Source organism: Mytilus trossulus, unplaced genomic scaffold (assembly GCF_036588685.1).
Source record: "Mytilus trossulus isolate FHL-02 unplaced genomic scaffold, PNRI_Mtr1.1.1.hap1 h1tg000128l__unscaffolded, whole genome shotgun sequence".
Lineage (NCBI taxonomy): Eukaryota > Metazoa > Mollusca > Bivalvia > Mytilida > Mytilidae > Mytilus > Mytilus trossulus.
In genome coordinates, this window is record NW_026963301.1 from 1,889,731 (window position 1) to 1,906,014 (window position 16,284).

Consider the following 16,284-nt stretch of genomic DNA (forward strand, 5'->3'; position numbering starts at 1 on the left):
CCAACAGTTTAAGAATTAGGGGCCAAAAAGGGACCCAAAGAAGCATTTTTCTTGGTTTTCGCACAATAACGTTAGTATAAGTAAATTGAAATCTATGAAATTAAAACACAAGGTTTATGACCATAAAAGGAAGGTTGGTATTGATTTTGGGAGTTTTGGTCCCAATAGTTTAGGAATAAAGGGCCCAAAGGGTCCAAAATTAAACTTTGTTTGATTTCATCAAAATTGAATAATTGGGGTTCTTTGATATGCTGAATCTAACTGTGTATGTAGATTCTTAACTTTTGGTCCCGTTTTCAAATTGGTCTACATTAAGGTCCAAAGGGTCCAAAATTAAACTTAGTTTGATTTTGACAAAAAATGAATCGGTTGGGTTCTTTGATATGCTGAATCTAAAAATGTACTTAGATTCTTGATTATTGGCCCAGTTTTCAAGTTGGTCCAAATCGGGGTCCAAAATTAAACTTTGTTTGATTTCATCAAAAATTGAATAAATGGGGTTCTTTGATATGCCAAATCTAACTGTGTATGTAGATTCTTCAATTTTGGTCCTGTTTTCAAATTGGTCTACATTAAATCCAAAGGGTCCAAAATTTGAACTTAGTTTGATTTTAACAAAAATTGAAATCTTGGGGTTCTTTGATATGCTGAATCCAAACATGTACTTAGATTTTTGATTATGGGCCCAGTTTTCAAGTTGGTCCAAATCAGGATCTAAAATTATTATATTAAATATTGTGCAATAGCAAGTCTTTTCAATTGCACAGTGTTGCTCAATGGCAAGAAATATCTAATTGCACAATATTGTGAAATAGCAAATTTTTTTTTAATAAGAGTTATCTTTCTTGGTCCAGAATAGTAAGCAAGAAATATCCAATTACACAAGATTGTGCAAAGCAAGAATTTTTTTTAATTGGAGTTATCTTTCTTTGTCCAGAATCAACTTAAATCTTTATTATATACAATATACAATGTATATTCACTTTTTACTACTATAAACTGATAAATTAAAATAATCTTTACCATTCAGTGATAACAAGCAGTTTTTTTGGAAAATGACGCAGTCATTGTTCCATAACTGCCGACCTGATTTCTCTGCCTATCGAGCTTGGTTTCGTATTTACTAATTTCAATACAAACTGGAATGTGCTTGTGTTATCATTATGCATGAGCAATGTGTAGTAATCAGCCAGGAACCAGTTTACAAACTAACTGGTTTTTGTTTGTATTCCACTACAGTCGAACAAAGTGTTGTAGTTTGACAGGAACCAGTCCAGAATTTTGTAAACTACAAAACGTAATCGGTTATTATCATTCCGTTTTGGTGTTTCATACCGACTTATATGGTTTGAATAAGCTTAAGACCCTTCAAACATTAATGTGATAGGTATATTTAAGACTGTTTTACAAAAGGATGAAACTGTTTTGCTTTAAAAGTCGTACTATAGTGATATATGTTATGTACGGATTTCCACTCTCACCGGTTAATTTCTTCTTTTACACGTGCTTTTGAAACTTCCTGTTTAAACATCGCAAGTTTTAAAATTGTTTTTTGAGTGAATTAAACTTATTTTAAAAATCACGAAGCGTTCGGGAATCATTTCAAGCAGTTTCTTCTTCTCTTTGATGATGGAAAATAGGTTTTCTCAAGAAAATACCGCAAACAATCGCAGAGGAATTGAAACGTACAAGTCAAGTCGGCACCTGGTTAAATTGGCATCTAGTCAAATCGGCACCTATTTGACGTCAATTCGGCTTCCAATAATATTTATTATAATATTTTCTATTCAATTAATTAATAACTGTTACCAAGTACATAGTGAATATTAGGTAAACAACGAAACCAAAGTGAATATGTTGTTGTGTATAAAAGTAAACAACGAAGCTATTGTTTTATCCATTAGACAATTATTAAAATTAAATGGAAAACTATGAGTCCCTTTCAATAAATCAAACTTTCATGCCAAATAATTAGCAAATTTAAGGTGGGTTTTTTTTCAGTAATGTTTAAACAGCATTAAACAAACAATCCTGTAAAAGACTCAACTGGTTAAATAATGCATAAAAATATCCAATATCTCATGTATTAGTCCAAATAATAATTACGTCTGACAAGGCTATTTTATTTTTTTCTGGGACGCCTTCCTAAGACGTTCGTAGGAAGGCTTCCTAAGAAGGCGTCCCAGAAAAAAATTAACATAGCCTTGTGGTCATAGGAAGGTGTCCCAGAATAAAATTTAAAAAGCCTTGCCAGACGTAATAATTATTTGGACTACTCATATATATCATTAAAAATACACCAAAAAATTCATGTAGTTGAGAAAAATAAATACATACAAAATGTACATGAACATCCAAAAAAAGTGAAAGTTAGTATTAACTCTTTTTGCTTTAAAAATTTACAACTGCATTTAAGTATTGAATGCTTTTTTTTTGTAAATTCATTGAGGTGTAAAAGCGTTGACCGAAGTACTTTTTGTATGAAGCGCGTAAGCGTAAGCGCTTCATTCTAAAAATGTGCACACGATCAACGCTTTTGCAACCCTATGAGGTTACAAAAAGAAACATTCAATACTTATAATTACTTTTTTTAGCTAGGATCATGAAAACACGAATTTTATAACTTTTTTATTCAATTCATCTGTGCACTTTATTGTGGGACCACGTGTTATCATGAATGAAAAGTTTTATTGAGTGATGCAATTGCTTGAGGAATAACATGTGATGTGCAGTTAGCCAATCAGAATAAAGTATTATAATGAAACATATATCAAATGTAATTATAACAAAATACATTATGTTGTAAGAGTTATCTCCCCAAACACTGTTTTTCTTGTGGCCACCTCTCCTTCTTAACCGTAAAAGATTTTATTTTACCAAATTGCTCGTTACATATTTAGGATAAGAATATTTGTTTGAACCATAGCTCTATGGGGACTCCATATGAGAGTTATTCCCCCTTTTTCATTTGATTCAAGCGATATGCATTTTCAACTGGTAAACCATAACTGATAGAGACCTAAGGTCTTCATGAGGTCATTGGTACTAAAAATGAAAATGAGGTCAATGTCAAAGGTCAAGGTCATATTATAAATTTTGATTTTGGCTTATTTTCACTTCTTTTCAAATACTGTATGAGATTTTGACAAATAATTTTTCATAAATTATTAGTTGCGACATGTCCTTACTTGTATATTTTGGTTGAAAGGCTGCGCATACAATAAAAGGGAGTTTTTGTCCATCTTACATTTAAAATTACGCGTCAAGTGGTAGTACTCATTAACCAAACATATTAAAGACCTAGGATATTTTGATTCAAGGTCCATGGTTTGTGACCTTGAAATTGAGGTCAAGGTCATAGGTTAATAGGACGTCATAAAGCCATAGGAACTAACATTTTAAACTGATTTTTCATATTTCAATATAAAAATAGATCTTTTCTAGTGGAAAGACTTCAATTGTTCTCTGAACAATTTGTTTTTAATTTACTTCATATTTTGTGGGAGAAGGGGTTTCAGACTATGTGGTATCAGGTCTGTTTGCGCCAAATACACTTTCTCACCTCGCACGTTCACACCCAAGGTTCGTTCGCACTCTACTCATTCGCGCCCAATTTTAATTCAAATTCAAGTTGAATAATTGGAAAATCATGATTGTTGTTTTAAATTGCTTTGGTGTAAATACTGAATGTATTTATAGCTTGGTATGAGTAAAACATTGAAGATTTTAAAGGAAAAACACAAAAGATAATTGTTTTTAAGCCCTTTGATCTGAAACAACGAAACAATAGAATATAGGAACCAAAATATAGCAATCCACTATTATAACCAAAACATGATAAAATTTATTCAACACACAGAAAAAAAAATAGTCAGAATCTCACTTCATTATGAAAGAGGTCAATGAAACAAAGTATAGCAATACACTAACCAAAACATGATTAAGAGTTATTCAACGCTAAATAAAACGTTGACAAAATACCACTTTATTAAGAAAGGATTATTATTATCTTTAACAATACGCTATCCAAAACATGATTAAGATTTATTCAACACAAAAAAAAATGCTGTCTCACTTTATTTTGAGACAATGACAACAATTATACTTATAAGAAAACACTTGCTTACAGAGTTATTAAACACAAAACCAATTAAGATTAGTTGCGAACATGTAGGGTGTGAAAGTGAAAGGGGGCGAACATGAGTTGGCGCAAACGTGAATGGGCGCGAATGGACCCGGATTCAGCCTATGTACCAGTGAGAAATATAGAAGCCTTTCCACGGGATTTATTTGTACAATTCAGGTAGTCTTGACCTATTCATTTGTCTTAAAAAAAAAACCAGCCAGTTGGCACCTTCACTTCACACACACATATATACGAATATCAATTATATGCTTACGAGACATGTTGCATTGTTAAACAAATTAAGGTATGTGAAAATCAAGACTTGCATAAAAACTATCCCAATATTAGAGACAGTGGCGTCATTTTTCTTCAGAGCTTTCAGCTCTTTGATTACATCTTAATATTTTATGATGTATTTAAATGAGTTGTTATTGTTGCAAACTCCATTAGAAATTTTAATTGAGATTAGTTTTGGAATAAGGGAAAGGGGGATGTGATTAAAAAAATTGGGTTCAATTTTTCTCATTTGAAATTTCATAAATGAAAAGAAAATTTCTTCAAACATTTTTTTGAGAGGATTAACATTCAACAGCATAGTGAATTGCTCTAAGAGAAAACAAAAATTTTAAGTTCATTAGAACACATTCATTCTGTGTCAGAAACCTATGCTGTGTCAACTATTTAATCACAATCCAAATTTAGAGTTGAATTCAGCTTGAATGTTGTGTCCATACTTGCCCCAACCCTTCAGGGTTCAACCTCTGCGGTCGTATAAAGCTACGCCCTGCAGAGCATCTGGTTTAAGCAATTAAATCAATTGCATGTAATTGCATAACCATTAAGCTGTTTTAAATTATAATTCAATACAGTTCTAATGCCTGAGGGATATCCGGATTAAGATCCCTAATCACTTGTACCTTAGCTTGTACAGGTAGATCAACAAACCAGACAGGAGAATACTATCTGAAGATGTACGATTCATTTATCAAATTTTTCAACTAAGTTTCAGCAAATATTTATGATAATTTAGATTAAATAAATTAATTAATAATCCAGCTACAAAGAAAACAGTTTACTTTAACAAGTCAAACTCGTGCTTTTATTTTGACTTACGCAATCAGCACCCCCCTTTTTAAGAAGTACACAATAAGACTTAAACCATTAATATTATTGCATTGCAAATAACACTAGTACTGCTGCAATGGTAAAATAGAATTACTTTCAAACTTAAAAAGTAAAAATTTAAATATGTACTGTGAAGAAATATTGTATCGGAATTCCGAATTCATTTCGTAGTTTATTACAATCAAATTGATACATCCGCGTTTCCGGTTTATATTCAGACTCAAACGATGCATGTTGCATAGCATCAATTTGCTAGTTCAGTCATTAAAAACCTTTTCGATTGTCAATGTTTGCTTTAAAAATCATGCAAATCTCTTCAAACTTTTACATAACCCGTACAAATCATTTTGTTGTTGCTGCAAATCAGCTGGTAAAGGGTTCATAAAATCTTAATTTGACAGTGTCCGTTGAAAAATAAGCTTCTCACAATTTTTAACCCCCCTAACAATTACAAAAAATAGCAAGAAAACTGCATGGGGACTTACATGACAGCTTTTGGTCATTCCTGAAAGGCTTGGCATTTGAACGGCAAATAATGAAACTATTATTACTTCTATAATGAAAATTCAAACAAATATAATTTCAATAAGCTAATGAACTAGCATGTTCACCATTCCTTACATGGAGGGGTGAAATACTTTCGATCACGCTACACTGTACGGGTAAGACACGGTTTGTGATGGTGAAAGTTCCTCCATCGTTCAATTTTCATCCATGGAGATCCCTGAATATAGTATTAAGGTCGTACTTTGACCTATACTGGTTTACTTTTCTCAAATTGTAACTTGGATGGAGAGTTGTCTCACTCCACATTGTCTTATTTCGAATTAAGATTAATGGTTTCAGATGTGAGAGAATGTTTAATTTATGTGAAATTTTTACATAATTTAGTTTATTTATTTAACTACAATTTTTATTAAAGTCTCCATTGTATGATCTACACACAACAAGAACAAACAAATAGAAAAAAAACTCACAAAAATAGTGATTTTGGAGTACTTGAACAGTATTAAACTGAAATATAGCCTAACTTCAACTATTTCTATATTTTTTTTTAAAAGACTAATAAGTTAATATGAAAAGTACAAACTCTATAAAACAACATCACTATATATATGAATATGGTTATGATTTCTGGTTCGTAATTAGATTTCTACAAACCAAATATATACAGTATTGGCTTGGCTCATTGTTGAAGGCTGTAGGGGATCATAGTTGCTAATTTCTGTGTCATTTTGGTCTCTTGTATAATGTTGTCTCATTGGCAATCATACCACATCTTCTCTTTCATACATGTACAAGGTGTACCTGAAATTGCTTACATGATGAAAGAGGCAGTAGAATATTCCTTACACTGTCTGGAATATATTTACTTTTTCAATGTTTACATATATGTATTTACAGTAGATTATTGTCATTTACTGGTAACATATTTTATTATTTTAGGTACAAGCCAAAAAATTAGAAAAGGATTCATTTTGGGTCCAAGTTCGTGAAGATCAGTATGAGGATGAATCTTTATTCCAAGGTCTCATTGAAAATTTTGGAGTAACTAAAGGTAAATAGATATATGATTTATGATCAAATGAGAGCCAATGAATATTATTAAATTAAAGATAAGACTGTAATTTTGCCCCATTTATGGTCATTATGTTTTCTGGTCTGTGCATCTGTTCGTTCGCCCGTTTGTCCGACTTCAGGTCAAAGTTTTTGATCTGAGTAGTTTTTTATGAAGTTGAAGTCCAATCAACTTGAACCTTAGTACACATGTTACCTACGATATGATCTTTTCAATTTACATGCCAAATTTAGATTTTTAACCCATTTTCACGGTCCACTGAGCATAGAAAATGATAATGCGGATGGAGCATCAATGTACAAGGGACACATTTTTGGTTTTCATACCTTTGAAGATTACTTACATTTATAATAATTACAGATCAGTTTTAAGGGGTGTGAGTTTATGAAATGTTCTCAGAAAAAAAGAATAGATTTTAAACATATGATCGACAATTACAGATGTCGAAAACTAAAGTGTAAGTATCTGAAATTAAAAAAAATTTGAACCAACCATTTCATTAGAAAAAATTCAATGGTTATATAGAAGTTTGACAAACACTTATTTTGATCATTGGGAAGCTTAATATTTCCTTAACAATACAATGTGATTAAAACCTTTCACTGATTTAACAGAGTTATCTCCCTGTAGTGTTAAGAAAATTTGTATTACTATTCATGATATTTTTTTTTTTCAGCAAAAATTATGAATACCTCAGAAACAACAGAAAAGAAACCTACAAAAAAGGCTAAAGAGTTGAAAGTACTTGATCCTAAAGCAGCTCAGAATTTGTGTAAGCTTTTAATGACTTTAAGTTCTAGGTTCTACGGGTCTTTTCTTGATCTTTTTAAAAAAATGATGATAAGTATTGGTTCTTAAATATAAAACATGAAAGTGAAAATCTTTCTTTTTATTCCATTTATGATAGCGAAAAAAATAAGAAATATGTTTGAATAACATCTAACAATTTTGAGATTTTTTTTTAGATTACAGTGATTATGATAAAAGGACTTTTCTGTTAGAAAAAATGAAAGCTAGAGGACTGCAAATCTTACATTTACTTAATAAATTCTACATATTCTCAACAATTCTGCACAACTCCTAAGTATTGAAAAGTTGTTCTTATCAAGGGTCTGGAAACGGTCATATTTGCCAGTCTTGTCCTAAACTGAAAGTATAATGTCCTAAACTTTTAATTGGGATTTAGGTCAAATTTTATTTTTCAACAGTAATAATTTGGATCATTTCATTGAGATCAAGTTTCAAAAAATCGCTATTTTAAACATATTTTTGTTTTGTTATCGATTTCCTGTAATTAATCTGCCACTCCAGTAAAGTGTAATAATCCTGAGGGCTCTCCTAATAACTATATTAATGCCTCGGGGAGCTATTGGCTAATGATCGCTAATCTCTTTACCTGTGTTTTTAATTCACACCTGGCAATTAATCATAAGCTCCGAACTAATATAATATTATAAAGAAATAAAAATTCCATACCAACTGGCTTCATTATTTAATTACTCAACAGCTAAGACAATTGTCAATAATGATTTAAAATTAAATTAAAACTTAATATTTTTTCACTACTAACACACATGATTTGTTTACTATGTATCAAATATGCATGCTTGAAATTCTCTTCCACTGATTTAGACACTAAATCGTAAATTAAAATAATTTCATCCTAAATAAAGCAAGTGCAACTATTTTCATCAATATTCTTACACTATTAAAGGTAAAATATTAAAAAGCCGATGATTTCCTGTGAATTTGATAAACAAAACTAATCTCGGAAATGAGTCCAGAATTGTTCGTTTTAGTATTGTCGCATATCATCCGGTTTGAATTGTGACTTCAAAATCGAAAGAAACCTTAGGGATAACAGAGAAATTATCGTTTTGAGTCATTAAAATCATTTTATTTTTAAACTGTTGCCTTCCTTTAATTGCTCTTGATCGATTTTTGGAAAATTGTAGGATAAATCATGAAGTAAATGCGATGCAACAGTGAAACAAGTTTGTTGATGCTATGAGTATGAGCATACTCATCATTTTGTCATCATGAGTCTCATGCAGTAATGTGATTTTGACAATCATTTTTTGAAAAGGGGCACCAACTTTTAAGTTATATGAAAATGACCGAAATTAGGTGAAAAAATATCCGGATCCTTGTTCCTTATTACAGATTGCAGCTTTTCTTATTATTTTTTTCAGCTATTTTATTAGGATCCATCAAGGTCCCATATCCAGAAATTAAACGGAGAATTGTAGAAGTTGATGAAGAAAAGTTGTCGTCTTCTATATTAGAAAGTTTGATACGATACATGCCAGAGCCTGAACAGATGAAACAATTAGAGAAATTACAGGATCAGTACAATGATTTATCAGAACCAGAACAGTTTTCTGTCACGGTGAGTAATAATGAGGCAGATGATTTCTAATGAGATAAGACATGACATAAATGTACAAATTCATGACAAATATACCAGGACATGACAAACATACAAAGATGTAACATAAATGTACAAAGACATCACATAAATATACCAGGACATAACATAAATGTACAAAGATGTTATATAAATGTACAAAGATAAGACATAACTGTACAAAGATAAGACATAAAGGTACAAAGATGTGACATAAATGTACAAAGACATGACTTAAATGTACAAATTCATGACAAATATACCAGGACATGACAAACATACAAAGATGTAACATAAATGTACAAAGACATCACATAAATATACAAGGACATAACATAAATGTACAAAGATGTTATATAAATGTACAAAGATAAGACATAAATGTACAAAAATATTATATAAATGTACAAAGATATTATATAAATGTACAAAGATATTATATAAATGTACAAAGATAAGACATAAATGTACAAAGATATTATATAAATGTACAAAGATAAGACATACATGTACTAAGATATTATATAAATGTACAAAGATATTTATATATATAAATGTACAAAGACATGACATACATGTACAAAAATGTGTCGTATATTTACCAAGTCATGACATAACTGTACAAAGATGTGATACAAATGTAAAAAAAAATAGCATAAATATATAAATGCATAAAATAAATATGCAGACATGACATAAATGTACAAAAACATAACATAAATGTAGACATGACATAAATATACAAAGACATGACTTAAATATACAAAGACATGACTTAAATATACAAAGACATAACAAAAATATTTAAAGTTGTGTCATAAATTTTCAAAGATGTAAATTAAAAAAAATATATATCAATAAAGTACAAAGATGTGACATAAATTAAAAAAAAAAAACATTAATGTACAAAGATGTGACATGAATAGACCACTTTGGAGTTTGTCCGCCACAAGAAAAAAATGGTCAATTAGGGGCGCTTTTATGACGTCATTTACCAGATTGAGGGGATCGCCTGTATTCCTGCACTATTTAGGTTCATCAAGCGTCTAAGCTATTTTTATTGTTCAAGATAAACTAGAAATAATTGTTGTTCTGTAGGTACTTAGTGACAATTCCATAAAGACAGCAGTGCTGATTGTCTATTATGAGAAGTCAATTTGCCGAATAATTCGTACAATAAAGCATTATAGTTTTCCAACAACTCGCTCAACATTGGAACGAAAGTGACTACGCCCCTAAACGCACCAATGACGTTCACTATTTCCAAAGTTTTTGACGGAAATGCATCGAACTCGAAAGTTTTCTATTTAGAAATGACATAAATATATAAAAGCATGACAGAAATATACAGACATGGCATAAATATACAAAGAAATGACAGCAATGTTCAAAGTTGTGACATAAGTTTATATGTCAGAGAATAGAAAAAAGGGGTGTAACAAAATATTCAAGCTAATGACAGAAAAATCTTCACAAGCATTTAACAAAGCACAGAGCTAATGAACATTACTTTTATTACTGTTCTTCATCTGAAACTCACAAAGATTTAACAAAAATTTTGTCTTTGTTCCTATTTAATTATATGTAGAAACCACTTGATCCTGTACATATTAACATATTTATTCCTTAAATGCATATTTATAAGGTATACACCTTCAAATGCTTTGCAGATGTTTTTGTTTAGGCAGGCCATAGGGTTGTATCTTGGTCTTTTTCAAAACTGGGCATTTTGTTCACATTTAATTTGACGCAAAAGATATTAACTGTGACATTTCACATGTTTTATCTTTAAATTCCTAAGCTCCAAAGCTGTACAATTTTAAGATTTGTATATTTTTTTATCAACATTTTCAAGTCAGATATATGATTTATATCTTTATTACAGATGTGTGGTATAAAGAGAGTTACACCTAGATTAAGTTCAATGTTGTTTAAAATGCAGTTTCCAGACATGGTGCAAGATATTAAACCAGTAAGTTTCTTCTGCATGACACATGTCATATTCAACATATGGTATTATAAATCATTGTAGTTGAATATGGGGCATATGTTATAGTTTGATGTGTTCAGCAGTAGAAAATGATGAAGAGAAAATGAAACTTGATAAAATTGTTAAAATAGAAATAAGCTTCAATAAACTGATTTACTGTGGATTCATTATTATTCGTTGGATACCAATTTTCCTGGTTTTTGTGGGTGCAGTTGAACCACGAATTAAAATGTTCAACGAATAACACATTTTCTTTATGTTATATATGCAGTGATTACTAAAACCACGAAATCAAATACCAACGAATATGCAAGTTTTCCTCAATCCACGAAAATTGATACCCACGAAAATAAATGAATCCACAGTAATAGAAAACTGTCTTAACTTTGAATTCTCTTTTGAGTTAACTTTTTATTGTGCAAAAAATTTCCATTGTATATTTTTTTTTCATTGTAATAAAGCTATTATGAAATGAAAAAAAATATAAAAAAAATTTGAACATTCTTATTTAAAACTTATGATTTTGAGCAATTTTTTTTTACCTTTTAGTTTCAGAATATAATTGGATGTTTCAACATAAGTAATGCATAATAAGGGGATCACAATTTGAGTTATTTTGTAAAGCTTATATATTATTATAACTGTTTCCTTGTAAATGTATGTAGTATTTTAGCCAAATACACAAAAAAAAACACATTCTGTCCAATGTAAGACATTACTGAACCTTCTCCTTCAGATTGTAAATAACTAATATCAAACATCATTGAACTCTGATGGATAGTTAAGTTGTCTCATTGGCAATCATATGCATACCACTTCTCCTTACTTTTATGAAAAAAACAATATTCAATTCAATGTTTTGAAACATACACACAATGCTTATTACCACAAAACACAGATCAAGTTCCAATTTTGGTGGCATCACTTCTACAGTACTCTAGTTATGTCATTTTATAACGTTTTGTGGAAGCAGGGGCATCATTTAATTCATATGTGGCCTATGGACATATTCTCCATTTATTTATAAATAAGCCAATCTGTAAAGATTTACCCGTGATGTCAGACAACAACTTTAACCACATGTATATACATTAAAAATTACACTAGAATAATATGATTTAGCCGTATAATTGTGATATTGTTTACAATATAAAACTTCTTGGTGTCCTTTAAAATATAGCTAGAATATCTTTATAAGTTATATACAATTTGTAATTCCTTTTACATTTTAGAATTTAGTATCAGCCATAGAGGCCTGTGAAGAAGTTAAGAATAGTACAAAATTCTCAAAGTTATTAGAACTTATATTGTTAATGGGAAACTTTCTCAATGCTGGATCTCGTAATGCTCAGTCTGTAGGATTTGAAATCAGCTTTCTTCCCAAGGTAAGTGAAGTATTAATGTTGACAAAGTTTATTTCTTCAATGAATTTCTTTGATTACATTTGTTGTGATGAGTTACTGTGATTTCCCAGTGAAATAAAAACCGATAACTTGTGAAATAAACTCGATAATTTTACTCCTCTGACATCATACAATAGTAGGGGATAAGATGATGTCGATAATGTTGCATCAAAAAAAATTGTGACGGCCTAAAAAATGATATCGTTCCTTGCATTTTCTTCTTTATTAGTCCCCTACTGACAAAGTCTACAAATCTACATTCTTTCAAATTTTTGAATTGACAAGATTGAAATTCAATGTTACTTACTGAAAACTTGATGACAATCTGAAATAGTTTGGCTTAAAATCAAAATTTGAGCAAGTATTGATATTTGAAAGGAATAAGAATGGCCTACAAGGTGAATCAATATTACAAAAAAAATAATAATAACAGATGCTGTTTGATTATATGTCAATAAACATTTTTACCATGAACTCATTTTCAGTTGGCAAATACTAAAGCTCAAGATGGTAAAACAACACTTGTACATTTTATAGCCAACATTGTTGAGCAAAAATACCCAGAGTTAGTGGGATTTTTAGATGAATTTACACATTTAGATAAGGCAGCAAGAGGTTAGTAACTTTTAATAACTCAATAATTAAAACCTTTTACCATATAGTGAATTCTTCAACTTTGAGAATTTAGTTGAATTATGAATGTTGATCCATCAGGGGTACTACATAAACAAATGATTTCAAAATCAATTCTTTGAGTGATTTTGGCTGTAAAAAATTTAAAAAATTCACATAGACTTTTCAAAATCACTGAAACAAGTAATTTGAGAAGTTAAAATGTAATCACTTTAATAAGTGTTATAACATTTTTTGGATAATTTCCCCACAAGCTTGATTATTTTATTGGTCAAAAGACAAGAATTCTATTTAAAAAACAACTATGTACATGTAGAAATTGCCTTTCGCTTGATAAGCCTGTCAGATTTTACAGTTTATTTGATTATGCAAAAACTGGAATAATTTGTAGATCAGGACATAACCTTAAAATAAATCATTCTAACTCTAAAACCAATCAGGTCACTTAATATTGTTGACCTTTGTCTGATAGTAACAGTAGTTAATGAATATTTGATTACAAAACAATTCCCAAGTGTACTTTTAAAAGCTTAAGCACTAACTTACTGCCAAAGAGCACTGGTGAAATTGATTTTCAAAGATAAAGGGATAATTGATTTATGTAGGAAAATTATTGAAAAGTTTGTGAAAATATGAAAAATCAATAAAATTAGCATTTGAAGATCAAAGGAAACACCAAAATCACTTAAATAGGTGATAACTGAATTTAAAAAATCACTGAAATAGGTGATAATGAAATCACTTGTTTAAGAAGCACCCCTGACTGTTGAGCGAAGTACAAACAAATGTATGCATGCTTCCTTATTATACTTTAACTTATAGATTGAATACATTATTCTAACATGACGTCCTTCAAACGCTTCGAGTACACACCCGTGGTAAAATATGAATATATTGTTAGGGCTGTTCCGATTGTACTCCAAAGTCATATGTGTTTTTATCAATGAGCTACCCGACGTCATAGAACAATGATCAACAATGACGTCAGAATATAAGCATTTTACGGGAAAATACTCGCTTGTGAAACCAAAAATCATCACAACAAAGAAACGTAAACAAATGTTATATTAGCCATTTTGTATACATATGAGACATATAAGTACAATAATCATTTAGATTCAACCAAACTTATGTAAATATGTTATTGTAAATAGAATAAGCATCATCATTTATTCAGTTTGCTCTGTTATTTTACGGCAATTTAACAGCGTGTTTATTTACGGGAACGGCAAAAAATGCCTTCACCTAGAGCAATTCGATCCAAAATAATTGCCATATTTGTCCTATTAGAATTGAAATAATTCATGGGGGCTTGAATATATCGAAATTTTACCACGGGTTGTCCCTTTATGCCGATATTTTACCCCTCGCTAACGCTCAGGGTAAAACATTTGTCATAAAGGGCCAACCATGGTAAAATCACGATATATTCAAGCCCCCATGAATTATTTCTTAATCAACACGTACAAGTCCATGGAATTTTAATTCTGAAAGTAACTGTTTATATAGCATGACAATATTATATTAAATAAGTAAAGGGATACAACTCTCCCAACAACTACAAAAATACATACCATCATGCCACATGCAGGGATATTATACTTGCTAAAAGTCTTATCATTGTAGCAGTAGAATTTTTATACATTGTCTTTTAAATTATTCATTTAAATTCAAATCATTGTGAGGGTGAAATTCAACAAATTGTTTCACACTGAGCCATAGAGTAGAGTAAATTATCTCTCTTGTATTACCCAATCAAATTTTGACATTTTAACATGTTGTATATGATATCAAGCGATAACCAATTCTCACTCAATAGGATATCTTTAATTACGAATACTTAAAGGGAAAATTCACGATTTTTTACTTATGGTTTAAATATGTTCATTATGACATAATATATATATTCACAAAGTTTTATCGCTATATGTGCAGTAATAAAGGAGAAATTCAATATTTAATGAAAAAATATTAACTACTTCCTGTAGGTCGTGACGTTTTCTCCTGGTTTTTGCATGCCGGGATTTAAAAACAATCATTAAAAGTCTTGGTTTTTAATCATATTTTAACGTAATCGTAAGCGCGCCGATGACTTATGCTTTATCTAATAACCATCCGATAATAAGAAGATAAAACGCACATACGTTCAATTGTACATATTCATGAGATAAATTTTCTATGTTAAACGTATATATTCGAATTATTTTTGTAGACAACACAAAAGTTATAAATTGATTTTTAATTAATGTATTTTCGGACTGATAAGGTGAACAAAGTAAAGTACAATAATCTGTAAAGACAATATGTTGGTGTACTCTTATTGACCTTTTCCTATCTCTGCTATGACTTGGTTGATACGATGTGTGTATTCACGGTTCTGTAGCAATACTCGTAGATGGCTTGTTGAAAGGTAAATTGTTATTTGCACTTCGGTATTTAACCACGCCTCTCTGGCACACCTTGCCAGGTGTGACTGTCTATTCGGATCAGTGAATTATAAGACAAGGGGAGCATCCAATACACATATTTAAAATATATATTCAAGTTGGTGACAAATAAAAATTGATCGCCGTGGAATTATTTAATTATGTTTGCTGCTATTATTTATTTGAATTCAAATAAGTTAATTTACTAAGAAATACACAATTTTTGGTTAAAGACGGGAAACTTAATTCATATGTCCGATTGAAATGATTTACACCTTTTGTCCTTGATTGATGTCTAATAAAAAGGAGAACTTAGAAATTATAAATAGCTTTAACAAAGTATTTTTATTTGTCTTTATTAGGCAAATAAATGAATGAGAACACTTAGATTTAGACTTTTTAAAAGCCACGTACAAATTAATAACTGGAACTCACTGAAGATAACTCTACCGAAGCGGAATATAATATGAACGAATAAAGAAAAAACACTTTTGTACTTGAGAAGTCTTAAAACATTGACAGCAAATTGAAGGTCTTCTTGGAATGGAATCGAAAAATTACGAATAGATATTCTTTATCAAGTGTGAAAAACGTC

General features: G+C 30.3%; 1 protein-coding gene across 3 annotated transcripts in view; it reads left to right on the top strand.

The window, feature by feature from the left end:
- Positions 1-16,284, top strand: part of LOC134700257 (protein diaphanous homolog 2-like) — a 63,129-nt gene that overhangs the window by 25,906 nt on the left and 20,939 nt on the right. For all 3 annotated transcript variants that reach the window (XM_063561613.1, XM_063561612.1, XM_063561614.1), the window contains exons 14-19: positions 6,698-6,809; positions 7,507-7,602; positions 9,023-9,219; positions 11,123-11,209; positions 12,460-12,612; positions 13,116-13,245. In XM_063561613.1, the coding sequence (XP_063417683.1) occupies positions 6,698-6,809; positions 7,507-7,602; positions 9,023-9,219; positions 11,123-11,209; positions 12,460-12,612; positions 13,116-13,245 (775 nt within the window). The remainder of the gene's footprint in view (positions 1-6,697; positions 6,810-7,506; positions 7,603-9,022; positions 9,220-11,122; positions 11,210-12,459; positions 12,613-13,115; positions 13,246-16,284) is intronic.